At 44.2% G+C, this 14,558-nt stretch overlaps 2 protein-coding genes across 2 annotated transcripts in view; both read left to right on the top strand.

Moving 5' to 3' along the window:
• Positions 1–11,901, top strand: part of LOC144891235 (uncharacterized) — an 846,635-nt gene extending 834,734 nt beyond the window's left edge. The window contains exon 2 of the mRNA XM_078773630.1: positions 11,853–11,901. Coding sequence (XP_078629756.1) covers positions 11,853–11,901 — 49 coding nt within the window. The remainder of the gene's footprint in view (positions 1–11,852) is intronic.
• Positions 11,902–12,322: 421 nt separating this feature from the next.
• On the top strand, positions 12,323–14,018 carry LOC144891236 (uncharacterized). The gene is made up of 2 exons (XM_078773632.1): positions 12,323–12,598; positions 12,737–14,018. The coding sequence occupies exons 1-2, from the start codon at positions 12,323–12,325 to the stop codon at positions 13,583–13,585; spliced, it is 1,125 nt and encodes a 374-aa protein (XP_078629758.1). The 3' UTR covers positions 13,586–14,018.
• Positions 14,019–14,558: the final 540 nt, after the last annotated feature.

Genomic DNA, 14,558 nt, shown 5'->3' on the forward strand with positions numbered 1-14,558 from the left:
TTCTGGAATGGCCAAGTCAAAGCCCCGATCTAAATCCCATCGAGATGTTGTGGGGGGATTTGAAACGAGCTGTGCATGCAAGAAACCCCTGAAACATCGCACAGCTGAAAGAATTCTGCATGGAGGAGTGGGCAAATATTTCTCCTTGTCGATGTCAGAGACTGGTAGACAGTTATAAGAAACGCCTACTTGAGGTTGTTTCTGCCAAAGGGGGCAATACCACCTATGAGAGCCAAGGGTGTACTTACTTTTTCCACATGCGAAATTTGCATTTATGTTTATTTAAATTATACAATAGACTACAAAATGTAAATGTTTCATGATATTTGTTATATTATATCACCGTTATCTATCAATATTGTTGAAATGAAGATCAAATAGCTGTATATTGAAATATGTTGAAAAAGTCAAAACTTTACATGGGGCGTGATTACTTTTTTATGTGAGTGTATATATATATATATATATATATATATATATATATATATATATATATATATATATATATATATATATATATATATATATATATATCTATATATATAAAGGAGGAGTGTCTGTGTGTGTGTCTGTCTGTCTGGATGTCCGCTTATAACTCAAGAACTACACATCGGAGAAAAGTTTTAGACACAGATTCGGAATCAGCATAAAATCCCGGTGGTTTTAGGCTACGTTTTATTTTAATATCTATTGTTTAAAAAAACCGCGCCAGCTGCAATTCCATGGTGTAGTTTGTGGCGGCGCTAGACGTTCGGGGTGTATTGCAATGGTTTGTCGGGTTTGGCTGTGGGTCCAGAATAGCTCCCATTTCCTTATGTTCTTCCACTTTTATTTTTATTCTTCTGTTACAACGCCTTCCTTATCTACCTTATATCCCCCCGACGAGGCCTCTACATAATTTCATGCGGCAGAATTTCATGCATTTTGAGTGAAAGAAGTGACGAAGGTCTTGCAGGAGGAAGAGGCGCGGTAACTGTGGAGGCCACGCCACGATCGTGAGTGGAAATGGCGGGAATTGCGTTTGTATCGCAAAGTAAAGGATCTGCATTCATTTCTGAACTTGCATTGGTGGATTGTTATACATCTGCATTATTTTTCATAAAAAAAACTTTATGTTGAACTTGAAGGCTCCAAGCACAGACTATATATATAGCCCTCATTGAGGTAAAAATAAAAGTAAAAAGCCTGCTATCGCTTGCCAAGCTAGCCGTTCCCCCCTCCCCCTCCCCTCCCCCTTCCCCTCCCCAACCTCCTCCCCTCCCCCCTCTCCATCCCCTCCCCCCCTCCCCCCTCCCCTCCCTTCCGACCCTACCTCCTCCCCTCCCCCCTCCACCCTACCCCTTCCCCCCTCCACCCTACCCCCTCCCCTCGACCCTACCCCTCCCCTCCCCCTCCCACTCCCCCTCCCCCTCCCCCCTTCCCCTCCACTCCCCCCTTCCCCTCCACTCCCCCCTCCCCCTCCGCCTCCACTCCCCCCTCCCCTCCCCCTCACCCCCCTCCCCCTCCCCCTCCCCTCACCCCCTCCCCTCCACTCCACCCTCCCCCCTCCCCTCTCCTCCTCCCCCTCCCCCTCCCTCCTCTTCTCCCCTCTCCTCCACCCCTCCCTCCTCTTCTCCCCTCCCCCCTCTTCTCCCCCCCTCTTCTCCCCTCCCCACCCTCTCCTCCCCTCCCCACCCCCTCCCCCTCCATTCCCACACTACCTCCTCCCCTCCCCCCTCCCCCCTCCACCCTACCCCTTCCCCCCTCCACCCTACCCCTCCCCCTCCCACTCCCCTCTCCCCCTCCCTCCCCCCTGCCCCCTCCCCCCTCCCCCTTCCCCCCTCCCCCCTCCCCCTTCCCCCCTCCCCCCTCCCCCTTCCCCTCCACTCCCCCCTCCCCCTTCCCCTCCACTCCCCCCTCCCCCTTCCCCTCCACTCCCCCCTCCCCCTTCCCCTCCACTTCCCCCTCCCCCTCCCCTCCCCCTCCTCCTTGCCTCCCCCTCCTCCCCCCTCCCCTCCCCCCCTCTTCTCCCCTCCCCCCCCTCTTCTCCCCTCCCCACCCTCTCCTCCCCCCCGTGCCCCTCCCCTTCCCTTCCCCCTCCCCTCCCCTCCCTTCCCCCGTCCGGCAATGCCGGGTACTTCCCATGGCCAGCTGTACGTGGGCTGCTCGAGGGTTGGAAAACCAAGCAATCTTTATGTCTTGGCACCAAGTAAGAAAACCAGAAATGTTGTATACCAAGAGGTTTTGAGAAATTGACAATTGACAAAACGTCATGTAGGAAATGTACTGTGATATTGCTCTAAAATATACATGTTCTTTTCATCATATATTTGTCTTATTCTTATTCAACCCGGGCAAAGCCGGGTACCTCAGCTAGTATATCTATATATATATATATTTGCTGTATACATATATGGACAAATGATGAAATAATTAAATCATGACCTCTTCTACGAGTTGTCAGTGTTTCTGGTTTGACATTAGTTTACCTTTTAATGACGATTAATACTAATGCTATGTATGCTAACTATTCAAGTCAGCAAAAACATTTTATAATGAGAATGGTTGTTTTTTGGTTTTTTTGGCATTTCAATTTACCATGTGAGTTTTGTCATTAAATTTTCAACAAACATTTATTATGACAATATGGAGAAGGCAAATTAATAATTTTTTCAAAATGTTCAAAGGTCAAAGGTCAGCATCGCATAAAATCATCAATTTTCATCTGATTGACCAGAAATTTAAATTTATCATTTGAGTTTTGTCATGAAATTTTAAACAAAGCTATATTATGATGATATGGAGAAGGCAAATTAATAATTTGGTCAAAAAGTCAAAGGTCAAGGCTGCATAAAATAATCGATTTTCATCCAATTGAACTGAAAGTAAATAATTTTCATATTAGGTCACTGAATTGGTTCACTAATCAAAAGGTAGGAGGAGTTCATTGTTCTTTTTAGATTAGAAGCGCAAAGGTCAAGGCTGCATAAAATCATCAATTTTCATTTTGTACTTTTTTTGAAACTGTTTTCGTTATTTTGAGCATACGGAAGAAGAAGGCGTCTATATACAAACGGATGCGGATGAGTTTTGCATTTTTAGATGCTTTATATTTTTACTATTGTTTTTTTATTATTATTTAATTCATATTATTTTTGTTTGTATGCTGGGTTTTTTTGCTTTTTTTCATGTCTTTTTCCAGCTGCCATCAGGCCTTGTCTCTCACCTCTACAGTTTTGACGTATTTTCCACAACCTGAGTTGACACATTAAACTTTCCTGCCGAAATATTCTGATTAGTTTAAATTGACTGAACATCATTTTCACGGCTTTTGTATTGAGCAGTCACCCATAACTATTCATCACCTGATTGCTAAAAACTTTATTTGTAGGTGCATGGTCCATGTGCGGTGTGTTTGCGAACCAGTCTTACATCACCCTCCCTTCTCACATCAGGCCTGAGAGAGCTCCTATCCACCTACAAGGCCTTCATCCATGCCTCATTGGAATACTGCTCTCCTCTCTGGGTTTGAGCTCCAGCCTCACACCTTCCTCTGCTTGATGCTGACACCCCAAAGGAGCAGATTTTTTTTAATGCCGTGAACAAACGTTGGTACATCATGGGTGATGAAGGTTGTGGTTAAGTTTCATCAGAATTGCATGTGTAGTGTTTCTGAGAAGAAAGCAAACATCTATTTTGGGGGCAGCACCCCTGTAGATCCCCAAAGGGGCAGATTTTTTTTTAATGCGTGAACAAACTTTGGTACATTACCGGTGGTGAAGGTTCTGGTCAGGTTTCATCGAAATAGTGTGTGTAGTTTCAAAGAAGAAAGCACATACCTATTTTGGAGGGGGGGGGGGGGGTCAAACCTGGACCCACTTTGACCCCCAGTAAATCCCCTTAGACCCCAATTTTTTCAATGCCGTGAACAAACTTTAGTCACAACATAACAAATATAATTTGTTCCAAATTTGGTCGCAATCCCATTAGCAGTTTCTGAGAAGAAGTTTCAAGTGTTTACGGACAGACGGACAGACGGCCTGACGGCCTGACGGCCTGACGGACTGACGGACGGATGACGCGCCATTGCATAAGCTCCCCTGAACTTCGTTCCAGGTGAGCTAAAAAAAAAACCGTAAAAATCCACAGGGAGCAACCACAAACCGGGGAAACTAATCTTAACCCTACCTAGTTAACACAAGCTCCACCCCCAATGTGGTGACACGTAAACAATCTTTAGCTCACAGTTTCTCCACTTAAATACATCGAGATTGGCTTCCTACTCACACGTGGTCCATACTACACAGTTCTATCTCCACTATGGTATTTCATCCCCTACCCACACAAACATAACAATATTGTGTCCCCAACTCCTTGCTCTCTGGACCCACCCTACCCAGTCATACCCAATTTATCCTGTATCTGTGTCTTTTGCACCTGAGAAGGTAGAGATATTACTGGCAACCCTCGACTGGACCAGAACACATCAGCTCATGTGTCCTAAAAACATGCTCTGCTACTCTTGCACATCCTCTCTCTGCACTCTTCACCCTATAATTTGCCCGAACTCATATTCCATCTGCCTGGAAATCCCCCAAACATCACCTCATTACATAAAAGTTGTAAAAAACCAATATCCTTAACTACAGTCCTGTTTGACCTGTTTCCAATTAATCAGCATTGTCATGGATTCCATGATCACAGGTGATATGAAATCTTTCCTTTTCTCCAACAGCCTCATCTCAGATCAACATTTTGGATTCAGACCAGGTCACTACCCAGGACATGCTGCTTCTACTCTCCCAACAAAAAATGGGATTTCACTCTCAATATCAGATATGAGATCAAGGCCGTCTCTCAAAACATGTCTCAAGGTTTTTTTTTTTTTTTTTTTTTTTTTTTTTTTGTATACAAGGTCGAGGCTCGTGAAAGAGCGAACATTAATCACACAGAAAGACAAACCGACACATAAAACATATAACATAGGGAGCGGTAGACAAGATGGGGAGAGAGGGGGAAGGACACAAACACAACATTTGAGAGCAGGGACCGAGAGACATGGAGACATCGAGAGATCTGAGAGAGGGCGAGGGCTTGGGGGGGGGGGCGTGGGAAGGGGGCGGTGGGAGAGGTATAAAACATATGGACACTGCCAGGACTTCCAGGAAAGAAGTTGGAATTTCAAACAAGGTGGATCTGGGGTGAATTAGCGGGGGTAGAAAAGATCAAGGTTTTGGATGGGGGAAGATAAGAGATGGTGGTGAACAGCTGTTTTAAAGACCTGGAGGGAGGAGTGGGATTGAAGGGAGTGAGGGAGTTTGTTCCAGAGGCGGGAGAAAAGAGGAATGAAAGAGTGAAGGTGAGCAGAGAGCCGAGATTTCGGCAGTTTAACCATCAGAGGGTTGCTGGCAGATCTTGTGCGACCTGTAGGAATATTTGGGGGACAGAGCACAGAGAGAGCTGGGGGTGCAAGGCCGGAGAGGAGTCGGTAGAAGACAGAAAGACCACCTACCTGCCTGCGGTGAGTGAGTGAAAGGCCCTCAGAGATAGCTTCATCGCGGGAGATTCCAATAATTCTGAAAGCTTTGGTTTCAACAGCGTGAAGCCGAGCTAGGTGTGAGGCAGGAGCACCGGCCCATAGGGGAGAACAGTATTCCATTGAGCTGCGGATGAAAGCCTTGTATGTGGTGAGGAGCTCAGGTGTGCCGAGGAAGGACTTCGCACGACGGAGGATGCCCAGTCGGCGACTGGCTTTGGAGGCCAGCTTGGAAATGTGCATTATGGTTTCAATGCATTATGGCATCCTTCCTTGCTTTTCTTTTGTACAGAGTACAGAGTCAAGGATCATGAATGAGCTAGAACTCTGAATGCATCAGGATGTAACAGAACAGTATAAAGATGGAACAACAGAACAGCAGAAAGAGGGAAACAGAACAAGCTGATCAAACACTTGGGAAAGGTCTTTCAATCCTAACAAATCTCACACTCTCACTATCTCTCTCTGGAAGGACCGTCTGGCAAACCCTCCCATATATTTTCTTAACAATCCTCTTCAGGAAGTTCAGTCACTCAAACTCCTGGGTCTCATTAATCAGTCATGATGTTATCATGGGCAAACCACATTTCAAAGTTGGTCTGTAAAGACAGTCTAGGCATCCTCCATCATGCAAAGTCCTTCCTTGAAAGACCTCAACTCCTATCCACCTACATGGCCTTCATCCATGCCTCAATGGAGCACTGCTCTCCTCTCTCGGTTGGAACTCCTGCCTCAAACCTTCCTCTGCATGATGCTGTCAATACCAAAGCCTTCAATATTATTGGAATCTCCCACAATGTAGCTGAGTCTATGGGCCTATCACTCTCCCATCGGTGAAATGTCGGTGGTCTCGCTGTCTTCTACGACCTCCTTTCTGGTGTTGTGCCCTTTGCTCTTTCTGTGTTTTGTTCCTCTAAGGTTTCTGCAAGGTGCACAAGGTCCATCATCAACCCCATTATGGTGAAACTTCCAAAATCCAGAATTACTGCTCACTTCCACTCATTTGTTTCTCTTTTTCTCGCCTATTGAAGCAACTTTCTTGCTGTTCACTGCCATCTTAGATCACACTCTTACCCCATTTGAGACTACGATATTTTCTACCCCCGTTAACCAACCATGTCCACCTCAAACCTAAGTCATTCCAAATTCCTAGCTTTTCCCTCCTGAGAGTTTGCTTCCTCATCCATCTTGTCCACTCCATGGATCCTCCCTTTTCCCTCATCCCTCCCCTCATCCCTCATCTGTTGAAGTCTCGTTCTATTTTGTCCTTCAACCCTGCTGTTGGTGTTTCCACCCCCCCTTTCAACTGTTCCTTGTTCTGTTGCATCCTGATTTGTTCAGTGTTCCAGCTCTTCCATGAGCCATGACTTTGCATACAAAAAAAAAAGAAGAAGAAGGCGAAGACAGAATGTTACTCCAACAAGTAAGATAAGGAGGAAAAATAGTTTTTTGAGGAAATGTATTTATGGCCTCCTAATGATGATTTGGAATGGAGAGGATTTGTATTCCAAGACTAGCCACCTCCTCTTCCATCCTCTTCCGCCCTTTGCTTGATCCATAAGAAATACATTTCCCCCAAATTTCATGCCCACAAATTGCAACGCATGTGCTTGTCGGCATTTGGTGATGAACACATCTTCACCTGTACTGTCAAAATAACATCTTATGGTTATCTGGCTCCATTCCTTAGCTCTTCATCCACTGCCAAGATAATTTCTTGGCCTGCCAATTTACTTGGTCAAAGTCATTTCTCTCCCCAGCAGGGGAGTACAAATCGAGCTCGACAAACTGTAAGCTTTTGAAATGCGAGGTAGAGGCATAACCCAGCACTGAGCTAAAACACATCCTCGCCATGATGCGGCTTCAACACCAAGCCTCCAATTTGTCTTTACCCACCTTAACATAGCAACACATTATCTGCTGTTTAACTACTCAGGTTGTGCTGCAAACATTTCACTTTTTTGTGGATGTGCCCTATCACATTTCATTACAATATTTCACAATTTAAAATGTCACCCTTATGTACATATACAACAACAACAACATGCATTTTAAAAGCCATTTTCCCTGTTGGAGCGGGGGTTAGCCTTGCGGTCCCCATGACGATCTTCTCCATTTTGCCCTATTGTCTGCATCTCTGCATCTCTCCTTGTTAACCCCCTTGCCCGCATTTCCTTGCCTTATGTACATATGATGGATATTAATATTTCGGGCAAGATATTTGTGTTGCAACATTCTTCTATTTGAGGGTATGTAAAAGTTACAAAGTCAATGTGTTCGGTTTGGGCGTATTCCAGGGAATTGAGATGATAAAGGCCATTTTGTACATCTAGCCTGTCACATCTATGTAAAAGGCAGCCCTCTTACTTACTCCTAGTTATCTCAATGGCAAGCACAATACTATTCAAACTAGAACGGCACACTGTAGAGCGCAAACCTCCACCAGGTTGAACAGTTTATGTTTTGTATCCCACTGATAGGCCGGATCTGGATTCAGACCTGAACCAAAATCTAATCGACTTGTTCTTGCCACCTAACAAACTCATCCACCAAGTTCATTCAGAACTCGTCCATTACCTTTTCAAATATCATGTTATACAGTGCGTATCAAAAAAAAGGTAATCCGAATTCAAGGGGTTAATATGCAAAGGTTATTAATTTTGACAATTTACATGTGCTTCACTAATTAAGAGGAGATCCTCAGCTTTCCATTGATACCTTCCATGCATCACTGCTGTCACACATGACCGAGTACATGTTCATTGAAAATGACAAGTACAAATCGCATTTTTACAAGTTTGGCTAATCGATGCAAGTCAGGATAATTGGTGCAAAATGAACGTCAGATGTGAACTTTTCTCAGGAATGATTGGCCTTTATGCACCCACACCTTCAACATGTCCACCTCCCCTTTCAACACAAAGCTCACAGTGGCGGAGCATGCCCTGAACTGCTCGTCTCACCATAGCCGGGTCATTGTGCAAAGCATCCACTTCGAACATTGTGCAAAGCATGTCGAACACGGCCCTGCAATTCGTCAAGATCATGGGGAGGAGTTACAAACACCTTGTTCTTTAAATGCCCCCAAAGGAAATAATCACATGGTGTGAGGTCAGGTGATCTTGGTGGCCATTCCACTGCATGGATGAGGGCGATGACTCGGTCTCCAAAGAGTTCCCTCAGTCGATCTCGGACAGCGATAAGACGATGTGCTGGGGCACCGTCTTGGGCCCACCAGAGATATCTGAAGACGCCACGAACCCGTCGCTCAAAGTTCTCCTCCAGCTGCGGTAAAACTTCATCATTGATCATCTGCAGATACCTGTTACCATTGACATTCCTTTGAAAGAAAAATAGTCCAAACACCTGACCACTTCCACAAAGTCCCAACCAAACAGTCCACTTTTGTCGATTCATGTTGGTGTCAAAATTAAATTCCGGGGATTGTCCTGTCGGACGTGGGTGTCGGTGCATATTCAAGAACATTATGGGTATTGACCTTGCTGTCCATGGCGAAAGCAGCTTCATCGCCGATAACGAGATACCGCAGGAAATTGACATCTGCTTCGCAACGTGCTATCAACCATCTGGCAAGCACCAGCCTCCTGGCAAAATCCCATGGTGTAAGTTGATGCCGGTTGTGAATCTGATATGGATGTTGGTGGAGGTCCAATCTTGTGATTTGGTTGAATGTTGCCAAAGGCAATCCCATCCCATTTCGTCTTGCGCTGGTATCCCTAGGATGCTCCAAAACTTGCTGCCTTACTGCTGCAATGTTCATTTCCGATTGCCCAGTGCGCCTCCTACCAGAATTCTCCTTGTTGCGGTTGAGGCTAGTGCCATGCTCTTGGTATTTTCTAACATTCGCCCAGATGGTTTTGGCTGCTGGAGGCTCCCGTTCTGGGAAACGTTCCCTGAACGCATCACTATTTCGCTGCAAACTTCCAGTTTGGTGAAAGGTTGTAACCACGAAGGTCCGCTGTTCAGTCATAAGTTGAACCATCTTTTCAATGACTCAGACTGTCTCTAAACCCATTCACTGTAGGCCCATCTTAAATACCCATCTTAAACAAAAGATGATGCAATCGACGATTACCAGACCAGCTTAACAATTTTACATAATCAACTTGGCAGTCGACAAGTAATGCGTCCATTTCAAACCGACTTGAACTGATTAGCCAAACTTGTAAAAATGCGATTTGAACTTGTCATTTTCAATGAACATGTACTCGGTCATGTGTGACAACAATGATGCATGAAAGGCATCAATGGAAAGCTGAGGATCTCCTCATAATTGGTAAACCACATGTAAATTGTCAAACTAAATAACCTTTGCATATTAACCCCTTGAATTCGGATTACCTTTTTTTTGATACGCACTGTATATCACTTTTCACCCAGCTCTCAATGGTGAAGAATCATTAAAAGTTAAATAATCCTCCTATCCGAATCCATATTCAGATCTTCACCAAAATCGAATAGAATCGTCCTTGTCAAAAACACAACTGGTCCACCAAGGTTCGTCCAAATCCGTCCATAACTTTTTGAGATATCCTGCTATGTGTCGGTTTTAGACAAATCACTCAATGGTGAAGATTCACCTAATAATTAAATAACTCTCGTATCCGAATCCATATTCAGATCTTTACCAAAACTGAATCGATTAGTCCTTATCACACACACACAACATGTCCATCAAGTCTTGTCCAAATCCGTCCACAACCTTTTGAGATATCCTGCTATGTGTCGGTTTTAGCCGTATCACTCAATGGTGAAGAATCACTTGATAATTAAATAATTCTCGTATCCGAATCCATATTCAGATCTTCACCAAAATCTAATCGATTCGTTCGTATCATACACGCAATTTCTCCACCAAGTTTCGTCCAAATCCGTCCACAACTTTTTGGAACATCCTGCTATTTATCGTTTTTGGCTCTATCTCCCAGTGGTGAGGAAACACTTAAAAAAATTATACGAGCCGGATCCGAATCTGGATCTTCACCAAAATCTAATTAGTCTAGTAGGAAGACTAGGTCCCCCTGCACTCCCCCGGAGATATACTTCTAATCAGTGTTTCTAGATTGGAAAAAATGTGTAGAAAATGACTAGCTATGGCCCCAAGCTGAAAAAATGTCCCACATACCATTTTTATGCAAATTACTGCTGCCATTATCAAAAAAACGATTTTTGACATATCTCAGCCAATATTGCAGATAATTGAAAAATGAAGGTGTCTAGACCCATGTTTTGAAGGGCATAGATCATGATAGAACTATTCATAACATGATTACATGTGTCTATGGTATACTAGTATGCATATTAATGCTGTAATTACAAAATAATCAGTTTTACAAATGATAAGGATACGTTAATACTGCAGATAACTTAACATGGTACATAAGGGGTCTAAACCCAGGTATTTTCAAGGTTAAATGTCAACAAGATGCTCCTGAGTCTTGCATAGGGGCGGGACATTGGCAGTAACATTGGTACCACTCAACTTTTCTTCCCACCATTGACTTTGTATTGCGAGAGATTTTCACTTGCTTATTTAAAGGTTTCTCACCCAGCCCACGTAAAATCTACCAACTCCTGCTGTTAACTCCCAAACATATTTTTTTATGTTATCCAATCACAGTGCAGAAATGACAGACTAGAGATCCAAATTAGTGCTGCTATAGCTGCCATTTTACATTTCCATCCATGTAACATGCGCGCTCGCGCGCTCGTATCAATTGGTAATGTCGCGCGCTCGTATCAATTGGTAACGTTGATGTTATTGAATACCTCAGTTGAAAGTTCAGTCTTCCATTCCATCTGTGTGTTGTTCTTGGTATTCATCCTCCAATCTAGCCAGGTAAGATGCTAACTATAATGTTACTCACACTCTTGACTTCAGTTTCTGCATGAAATCATAAACAGGCAGAATAACAGCTGAGCCAGCTAGCACCATGTTAGCTAACGTTAAAGCTAGCCTCATCTATGTACAGTATGTTCCTAATGTCGGTGTAACTTAAACTTTTGTTAATGCCAAACATGAGACATATCTGTTGACTTCTGTATATGAATTGAACCAGAAAGAGGCACGACAGCTGAGCTAGCTACAGTAACTTAGCACAATGTTTCATTGGCCTAGATAGCTAACGTTAGTGTGGAAGAATTTAGATGTTTTAGCTATTAGCACTTTTGATGCCACTAAACATGGTTTAGTCAGCTAAAAAGTACCCTAGTGTAGAACATGACTCAGAACCTCTGTTACCTCACTGAAAACTCAGAGCCTCCTTTCACAGGCACTTTTAACATCATTCGTGATTTCTTATTTGTCATTTAACAGTGATGGTAGACATCGACAGCAAGCATGCCCAAAAGAAAACGGAGTGTAGAACCTGCAGCCCAAAGCTCTCCTCCTACATGCATCCTTCATGTACCATCCATGTCTGATCATGGGGATTTCACGCCCCTCCGTAAAATTAAAGGATCTGCTTCAGAAAAACTGCAACTGCTTCAAAAGATCCGGGATAGACGTCTCAACCAACCGCATGACTCCCCATGTCGTATGCAATCAGTATGTGATCAGATCCCGGCAACTCTTCCTGATGACCTAGAAAGAGTAGGATATCACAGCAAGTGTTATAAGCACTTTGTCCGCCACTTTCATCGTCTGGGAGATGATACAGAACCAGGGCCATCAACCTCATCATGGCATCACTCTCCTCGTAAACCAGGAGGTTCTGCTGAACCCATCTTCCCGCCAGAGTGTATATTTTGTGAGAAAGTTGAGACCAAAGATGCTCATCGCCAAAGATGTTCTCCACTGACAGTTACCATCCTGAGTCAATCAAAGCGCAGGAAAGGCTGAGGCGGGGCAGCTCAGAGAAGATCATTCTGGCTGGACCAGCAACCAGGAAGCCATATGACTTCAAAATGTTCCTTGCAAATGACGACAACAAAAAGCAGATGTGCCAGCTTCTTCTGAAAGTGTGGAGTGGACAAGAGGCAGCTACCAGGCTGGAGAGAACAGAGATGGCTGTGCTGATCGTGGAGGGGAAGGCCCACCAACTTGCCTCAACGAATGGCAAGGTAAAATTGAAAGCCCTTCGTGAATGGCGATTCAATTTGTAATTTTTCCTGAAAAAAAGGTGATTACCTGTGATGTTTGTCTAGATCTGAAACTGGCAGTGACTGGTGATTGAAATGCGGTGCCTTTTTGTGTTTCAGGTCGAGGTACGTGAACTCCCCACGATCTACAGCAACCAGGAAGAGACTGATACCAGGGTGGTTCTGTACCTCCATCATGCTGCTACCATCGGATACAAGAACGCTGTAGTCAGAACACCGGACACAGACATCCTCCTGATCCTGCTCCACCATGCCCACAACATCAAGCTGACGGTGTACCTGGATACAGGGTCAGGGAAGCATCGCCAACTTGTCAACGTCTCTGAGCTGGCAGAATCCCTGGGAGAGGACTACTGTGCCACTCTCCTGGGGTACTATGTGTTCAGCGGAGAAGACTGCACCAGTGCCTTCAAAGGGAAGGGAAAAGTCGGGCCCTTGAAAAAGCTGGAGAAGAATCCCAGGTTTCACAGGGCATTCGGTGAACTGGGTGACAACTGGGATGCCAACCCTGAGGTGGAGAGGCAGTTAGAAAAATTCACCTGTGTGATGTACGGCCAGAGTCGCGAGTCATCAGTGGACATTGTCCGTGCCAAGCTGCTACGAAAAATGGTGGGAGAGGACAAGACCCTCACATCCAAGTCCAAGGTTGATCTGGCTCGCCTTCCTCCATGCCAGTCTGCCCTGAAGCCGCACATCCAGCGTGTGAACCACCGCGTAGCATTGTACAAAAGAGCCGATCAACCTATCATCGAAAAGCCAAAACCTTATGAGGAGCAAGGATGGATAAGGACTGATGAAGGACTGTTGAAACCAATGTGGTCCAGTGGTCCCATCCTACCAACCTCACTGGTGGATCTTCTGAACACAGGAGAGCACGAAGAGGAGGAGGAAGAGGAAGGAGAAGAAGAGTTTGACTCTGACGATTTCGATGAAAATGATGATGACTGACTCAGTGTAGAATCACTAATGCTAATGATGTTTATCTAAAACAAGCAAGAGAAGAGTGGTCACATTGAGTGCTAGGACTATTTTGACAGTTGTAATATTTAGAAAAATAAAACTTTGTGTTAACGTCTGTGTAGACGGACCTTAATATGAGTCTATTATTTCGTAAAACTGTGATTATTTTGTAAATAAAGCACTAATTAGCATACTAGTATACCATAGACACATGTAATCATGTTATGAATAGTTCTATCATGATCTATGCCCTTCAAAACATGGGTCTAGACACCTTCATTTTTCAATTATCTGCAATATTGGCTGAGATATGTCAAAAATCGTTTTTTTGATAATGGCAGCAGTAATTTGCATAAAAATGGTATGTGGGACATTTTTTCAGCTTGGGGCCATAGCTAGTCATTTTCTACACATTTTTTCCAATCTAGAAACACTGATTAGAAGTATATCTCCGGGGGGTGCAGGGGGACCTAGTCTTCCTACTAGACTAAATCATTTTGTTCTTGTCACATACACTACATCACTGCCAAATTTCGTCTGAATACGTCCACAAACTTTTGAGATATCTTGCTCTCAGACAAACAGACAAACAAAGAGACAGGGGTGAAAACATAACCTCCATCCACCTTTGGTGGTGGAGGTAATAACTGACCAAATACAGCACTGGAGTATCAGGAGGAACCCAAAAAACAAAGATGAAGTCATCTGGAGGAACCTGTATAGGATTCGGGTTTAAAATGCTACTTCTCTACCCCCAAACCTATCCAGACGCTGTTAGGTGAACTCTACAAAAACGTTTTGCAAGATTCACCCCATTGCTGACAGAGGTCTTTAGCCCTGTAGACCCCTTTAGACCCTGAGACCCCAACATAACTGAGTTCTCCTACCATCTATTCATGTTATGTTTGATTTTAGCCCAAAATATGGCAAAAGTTACTTGGCCAAATAAAAGAGTCTAACC

Source organism: Myxine glutinosa, chromosome 3 (assembly GCF_964187855.1).
Source record: "Myxine glutinosa chromosome 3, kmMyxGlut1.1, whole genome shotgun sequence".
In the NCBI taxonomy this organism is placed as follows: Eukaryota; Metazoa; Chordata; class Myxini; order Myxiniformes; family Myxinidae; genus Myxine; species Myxine glutinosa.